This window comes from Tasmannia lanceolata, unplaced genomic scaffold (genome assembly GCF_043159265.1).
Source record: "Tasmannia lanceolata isolate RefF3 unplaced genomic scaffold, GAP_Taslan_0.1 ptg000037l, whole genome shotgun sequence".
Classification (NCBI taxonomy): domain Eukaryota; kingdom Viridiplantae; phylum Streptophyta; class Magnoliopsida; order Canellales; family Winteraceae; genus Tasmannia; species Tasmannia lanceolata.
In genome coordinates this window covers 33,757,438-33,765,082 of record NW_027518714.1, presented here as the reverse complement: position 1 = coordinate 33,765,082, position 7,645 = coordinate 33,757,438, and the positions used below count along the sequence as shown (strand labels likewise).

General features: G+C 34.4%; 1 protein-coding gene across 1 annotated transcript; it reads right to left on the bottom strand.

The window, feature by feature from the left end:
- Positions 1-6,949: 6,949 nt before the first annotated feature.
- Positions 6,950-7,333, bottom strand: LOC143861407 (uncharacterized). Its single transcript, XM_077372333.1, has one exon. It carries the CDS (start codon positions 7,331-7,333, stop codon positions 6,950-6,952), a length of 384 nt encoding a protein of 127 aa, XP_077228448.1.
- Positions 7,334-7,645: the final 312 nt, after the last annotated feature.

The window sequence follows — 7,645 nt, the reverse complement described above, 5'->3', positions numbered from 1 at the left end:
ACCCCATATATTAATAATTTTAAATAGTAAGTTGAGTGGGGGATTTTGGAACCCAAATCCATTTGGTTCCAATCAAGTTTGTGTGTGGGAGTGTATCTTTTCTTATCCACACCAACTTTCTTGATCTCACAAATCTAAGCCTACACCTAAATTTGTGATGCCCTAATCTACCACAATATGAACATGAATAAGTGTGGGTAGATGAGGAGTAACAAGAACCACAAGAATACATATGATGACAAAGATATTTGTCCTTTTCTTCTTGTATTATTTGGTTCTTCATAGAGAGTTCTTTATTAACTAATTTAATCTCAATTAATTGACTTTGAAAGCAATTTGTTTGTTGAGATAAATTAGCTTTTAATTTTTCTTCATTTAAATTCTTGTTTGTAGTTTCAAGGCTTTTCTTTTCTTTTCCAAGACCAATGCACTTTTAAATTAGGTCATCATTTTTGTTTATCAATATTTTGCTCAAATGACTTAATTTTTCATTTCTTTTCAAACAATCATTAATTTTGAATTTCAAATTTTCAATTTGTTTTTCTAAATCGGAGAATGAATGTTTGAAAGAATTTTCCTTTGCAAAAGATTTTTGTTGATTCTCTTTTTGTTCAACAACAGTATTTTTATCATTTAAAAAGAGAGTATCATTTTTCTCATAAAAATTTTCAAGATTAGACCAAATATCTTTTGCATTGGAACATGATGAAATTTTCTCAAAAGCATTGGGACATAGTCCACAACATATTATAATAATAGCTTTTGAATTTAATAAAAATAATTTTGCATCATTTTAGTGCATTCTCTTGGAATAGAAAATCCCCTTTCAATGACATCTAAGATGTCAAAGTCTATGTATTTGAGATAAGCAAGCATTTTAATTTTCCAACCTCTAAAATTTGTTCCATAAAAAAATGGAGGAATTATAGTGGATTGACCTAGTTCATAATCCATCGGATTGTCATGGATCTTTATCGCTTGTAGATTTTGAATTTTAAAAATCTCTTTAAGAACCTAAGCTTTGATACCAAGTGAAATACAAGGTGACAACCCAAGAGGGGGGGTGAATTGGCTAATTAAAAATTTGGGGCTTAATTAATTGGATTCCTAAAATCAATTTACCAATTAAGCCTTAACATGTTTAAACCTTGATCAATTAATAGAGATATTAAGAGTTAGGGTTTGGATGTTACTTTAAGCATGCATTCACTATCCCTTGTTTGATTAAAAAATATATACAAGTTGGGTTAGAGATTACCAATCACCACAATGTGCAAATGAGAAGGAGAAGAAGAAAGCATCCACAAGGCACAAGATTTATACTGGTTCGGTCACAAGTTGACCTACTCCACTCTTTCAAGTTTTTCTCCTTGGGATTCTTCACTCACCACTAAGATTCTTCAAAGGGCAAATCTCAAAGCCTTACACCAACTCCCTCTTCAAAGGGATCACACCCTTTTCTGCACGAAGCTTTTCCGAGGACACCTTCCTTGTACACTTGATTTACCTTTCTTTCCGGGCCAAATCGGAGACCCTCAAACATAAAATGAAGAAATAAAAAGAAAGAAACTCTCAATGCCTCTTGATAGGCGGATTACAAAGTTGTAAGCTCACAAACTCTCCAAAGAATATATACAAATGTAAATCCTATGGAGATCCTCTTGATAGAATGTGAAAATGCAAATTCAAAGAGGTTTAACCTTTCATATAAAAGTTTGGTTCAAGAAGATGGGATTTTATCTTGACAAAGGTTATGTAGAAAGGTTTGGATAGTAGTGTATATATAGTCCACAAGAAAATATGACCGTTTGGGGGTAAAACTGTAATTTACAGGTTTGAAAAAGTCAACCTGCAAAAGCCCCAACGGATCTATTTCCTAGTCGCGGCGGTCGAGTGAGGCACGGCGGTCGCCCCTCCTTATCAGGCTCTTAATTTGAAATTCAAAATTCATACCAGCGCGGTCGGTCGACCGGCGAGGGCTTATTGTTTGAATTTAATTTTCGCTCAAAACACTATCGCAGTCGACCGGACCCATGGAGGTCGACTGCCAACACCATACTGGATTGTTTCTGTTTTGAACAGAAACGTATCTGCGGTCGCCCAGCTTGACCCGGTCGACCGGCCCGATAAATTTCGAGATAACCTGGATTTCTAGGTTCTATCCCGCGGTTGCCCGGCATAGCCCGGTCGACCGGCCCTGAGTGAAATTTCATTTTAACTTTAAAATCCAGAAGATTTTGGGCTATGGTCTTTGGGCTTTAGTCCAAGGTTTTCAAACACATTTTTGGGTGTGTTGATGGTTTTCAAAGATGTAAAATATTAAGTATAAAAATTGTTTTGAAAACCTTTTGAAATTACATTTTATATAAAATCAAGAGGACTCCAAATACATTCTAAAAATAAGAACCTTGAGTCTTCTTGGAATGTCTTGGCTCCTTTGCACTTTCTTGGACTTCATCGGCTTGAGTGAACATTTTGACCTTGTCTTGGCTCTTGTGACACCCTCCAATCTTCATTGCATGATGTGAGGTACATGAGGTGTGACCAATGACTTGTTCAACTCCAAGCTTCTTCTTGACACTTGCATAGGAACTTGTGGGATCTTCATGATGAGCTTCTTTACTTGAGCATCTTAAAATGAGGATGACTCAAAAGTAGGTGCAAGCTCTTGGTTCCTTTGATCCTTGATCCACAAGTCATGTGTTGTGTAATGGCGATATAGCATATCAAATTCCTGTGTAAAGCACAATATCACAAAGCGACACATTAGTCTGACAATACTAATCAATTTGTGTTTGCTAGCATCAAAACAAGAAGGTAAGGTGAATGATTGAACCAATGTGGACCCTTGGGCTTACAGTTTGTTATTTTAGAAACTTTATAAAACATCCATCTTTTAGACATAGGAAACCCTAGAGATGGTGTAAAGGAGCTTTACCTAAGTTTTGAGATGAGGATGAAAAGATATTGATTCTTTTATTTAGTTGAAAAAATAGAAAATTTCTTATTTTAAAAAGTTTACAAGACATCCATCTTTTAGACATAGGAAACCCTAGAGATGGGGTTAAGGAGCTTTTAACTCAGTTTGAGATGAGACTGAGATGAAATTGAATATTAGATTTAGTTGATAATTGATGGAGTTTGAAAAAATAAAAAGTTTCTTATTTTAGAAACTTTATAAAACATCTATCTTTTTTACATAAGAAATCCTAAAGATGGTGTCAATGAGCTTTTAGCTGAGTTTTGAGATGAGGATCAGATGATATTTAATCTTTGATTTAGTTGATGAAGGATGAAGATTGATAAAATAGAAAGTTTCTTATTTTAGAAACTTAGAAAACTTTCATTTTTTAGACATATGAGACCCTAGAGACGGTGTCAAGGAGCATTTATCCAAGTTTTGGGATGAGAATGAGAGAGTAACAAATCTCAGATTTAGTTGATGACGGATGGAGATTGAAAAATAAAATTTTTTTTTTATTTTAGAAACTTTATAAAACATCCATCTTTTAGACATAGGAAACCCAAAAGATGATGTCAACGAACTTTTCGCCAAGGTTTGGGATAAGAATGAGCGGGTATTGAATCATAAATTTAGTTGATTAAGTATGGAGATTGAAAAAATAGAACATTTCTTCTTTTAGAAACTTTATAAAATTCCATCTTTTAGATATAGAAAATCCTAGAGATGGTGTCAAGGAGCTTTTAGCCAAATTTTGAGATGAGGATGATATGGTATTGAAACTTAGATTAAGTTGATAAAAGATGGAGATAGAAAAAATAGAAATTTTTTTATTATATAAGCATTATAAAACATCCATCTTTTAGACATAGGAAACCCTAGAGATGTTGTCAACGAGATTTTACCCAAGTTTTGAGATGACAATGAGAGGATTTTAAATCTTAGATTGATAAATGATGGAGATTGAAAAAATAGAAAGTTTCTTATTTTAGAAACTTTATTAAACATCGTTCTTTTAGACATTGGAGAACCTACAGACGATGTCAAGGAGCTTTAAGCCGTGTTTGGGATGAGGATGAGATGATATTAAATCTTAGATTTAGTTTATTAATGATGGAGATTGAAAAATTAGAAAATTTCTTATTTTAGAAACTTTCTAAAACATCAAACTTTTAGACATAGAAAATCATAGAGATGGTGTCAAGGTGCTTTTAGCTAAGTTTTGATAAGCGAATGAGAAGATATTGATTCTTTGATTTAGCTGATGAATGAATAGAAAGTTTCTTATTTTAGAAACTTTATAAGACTCCCATTTTTAGACATAGGAAATCCTAGAGATGAGGTCAAGGAACTTTTACCCCAGTTTTGAGATGAGGATGAGATGGTATTGAATCTTAGATTTAGTTAAGAAATTGTGAAGATTGAAAAACTAGAAGGTTTCTTATTTTAGAAACTTCGTAAAACATCCATCTTTTAGACATAAGAAATCATACAGATGGTGTCAAGGTGCTTTTAGCTAAGTTTTGAGATGAGGATGAGATGGTATTGAATCTTTGATTTTGTTGATGAAGGATGGAGATTGAAAAAATAGAAAGTTTCTTATTTTAGAAACTTATAAAACATCCATCTTTTAGACATATGAAACTGTAAGCCCAATGGTTTTTACCTTGGCATTCCCATCTTGTTTTGATGATTCCAATACACAAGTGATCATTTATCACTAATGTGTTTGTTTGTCTAAGTTGTAGATCTTGATAAAGTAAGATCAAGGATGCTTGGATTGAAGGCCAAGAAGCCCACATTGGACCACTAATTGGAAGGCCAAAGTCATCAAGCAAGAAGTCATGAAGACTTTGTAAGCCCAATGGTTTTTACCTTGGCATTCCCATCTTGTTTTGATGATTCCAATACACAAGTGATCATTTATCACTAATGTGTTTGTTTGTCTAAGTTGTAGATCTTGATAAAGTAATCTCACACACCCTAAATAAACAAGTGATTGTATTTGTGGAGTTCCAACACCTTGGAACCCTCATAGCAATCCCATCTTGGTTGAGAACTGGAAGCCCAAAAACAGAATTGAAAATCTGCTCTGCATAGGCTTCTCGGAACTCCGAGAATTATTCTCGGAACTCCGAGAAATGGTCCAGTAGACTTTTTCCAATTTCTGTGAGGCTTCTCGGAACTCCGAGATTTTTTCTCGGAACTCCGAGAATTATTCTCGGAACTCCGAGAACACTCCAACGGTCTGAAAAAGAGCCGTTTGGAATTTTGCTGGAATTACCGTAATGCCACTGAACGGTCATATTTTGTTTTTTCCTATAAATATGGGTGTTCTAAACATACAAACAATCAATCCTAACACTCTTAAACTTCATTTGAATACCCAAGAGTGAATCAAGCTTCAATTGTGCCTCTCATCACCAACTCTAGGATTTGGATCATAGGCTCTCAATTGTACATCTTTTGTAACCCTTGTGAAGGGATTTTTTAGTTCTTTCTTTCATCTTTCAAGATTTGTATTCGGGCGAGTATTCGGAGAAGCGGAGCCCTTTTTCTCCGTGGTGAGGATTGCCACCAAGGTTAAAGCAATTGTAATTGGCACCGATCTTCGCCAAGGTTAAGAAGATCATATAGTGAAGCCATCAACGGGTTTGGTTGGTGGAGTGGAGTAGGCCTCGGGTTTGAGGACCGAACCACTTTAAATCTTGGGTGCACTCTTTCTATCTCTTTGCTCTTTCATTTGCATTGCACCATTAGATTTAACTTGTATGCTTAAAATATTGTTTTTGATCTCTTAATCGGTTTAAGTTTTTCAAATTGGTAAATTCTAGTTTTCTTAAACAACCGTATTCTCCCTCCTCATAGTTGTCATTTCTATTATAACTTGGGACCCCCTATATCGGATTTTCAGAAACCCTAGAGATGGTGTCAAGGTGCTTTTAGCCAAGTTTTGGGATGAGGATGAGATGGTATTGAATCGTAGATTTAGTTGGTGAAGGATGGAGATTGAAAAATATAAAGTTTCTTATTTTAGAAACTTTATAAAACATCAATCTTTTTTACAGAGGAAACCCTAGAGATTGTGTGAAGGAGCTTTTAGCAAAATTTTGAGATATGGATGATATGATATTGAATCTTTGATTTAGTTGATGAAGGATGTAGATTGAAAAAATAGAAAGTTTCTTATTTTAGAAACTTATAAAACAACCATCTTTTGACATATGAGACCCTAGAGATAGTGTGAAGGAGCTTTTAGCCAAGTTTTGGGATGAGAATTAGAGAGTATTGAATCTCAGATTTAGTTGATGACGGATGGAGATTGAAAAATAGAAAGTTTCTTATTTTAGAAACTTTATAAACAACAATCTTTTAGACATAAGAAACCCTAAAGATAGTGCCAAGGTGCTTTTATCCAAGTTTTGGGATGAGGATGAGATGGTATTGAATCGTAGATTTTGTTGGTGAGGGATTGAGATTGAAAAATAGAAAGTTTCTTATTTTATAAACTTTATAAAACATCCACCTTTTAGACGTAAGAAGACAACGAGCTTTTAGCCAAGTTTTGAGATGAGGATTAGATGGAACTAGATTTTCGATTTAGTTGATCAAGGATGAAGATTATAAAATGGAAAATTTCTTCTGTTAGAAACTTCTTTTTCTTTTGGTTGGTAAGCTGGGGTTAGGCAGACCCCGACCAGATATATTAAGAACAATGGAAAGGATTACAAAGGGGGGCCACAAGGGCGACAAAGGCAAATAGCCAAAAAGAAAATCAAAGTGGAGTGCTGAAAAATGCCACAAGGTGGGCTACAGATAGTACTACAACACCAACAACTAAAAATAACACTTGTCTTCAACACGTAGCATAGGGACACTAAGCTAATCTGATGAAGAGTGTGAAGGAATAACTATTCCCTCTCAACAGTGATCTGCAAGCGGCTTAAAGCAAGGCACATCCTTCTCTTCTTCACAAAATTGAGACAACTACACTCTAGTATAAACCATCCCATCATAATCAAGGGACACAATGTTCTGAAGATCTGGAGGAATAGAATCCAGCTGAATATCTTCACCTTTGATAGAGCAATTTGGTTTTGAGAGGTAATCAGCTGCTTGGTTAGCCTCTCTCCAAGTATGTGAGATTTCCCAGCTTTTGAATTTATTAAGCAGGTTCATGATCTTCTCAAAAGTAGGGATCTTCTTCCAAGAACAAGTCCACATCTTCTCTATAATTTTCACAGTCATCATCAAATCTGATTCAACCCAGATGTGTTGAGTATTCTTTCTGTGAGCAAGCTCTAAGCCATGGAGGAGTGCTTCCATTTCTAAACCATGAATCTCTTCCACAGGTTTATCAACAGAGAACATGGATGGAGAAACTTTATAAAACATCAATCTTTTAGATATAGGAAACCTCATAAATGGTGTGAAGGAGCTTTTAGCTAAGTTTTGATATGAGGATTAAATGGTATTGAATCTTTGATTTATTTGAACAAGGATGGAGATTGAAAAAAAAAAGTTTCTTATTTAAAAACTTTATAAGACACCAATCTTTTAGACATAGAAAATCCTAGAGACTGTATTAAGAAGCTTGTATTGAATCTTAGATTATGTTGATAAAGGATGAAGAATTAAAAAATAGAACGTTTCTTATTTTAGAAACTTGGTAAAACATTCATC

Bases quoted from the DNA above. Each gene is read 5' to 3' on its own strand.
- LOC143861407 (XM_077372333.1), bottom strand. From the start codon at position 7,333: ATGTTCTCTGTTGATAAACCTGTGGAAGAGATTCATGGTTTAGAAATG.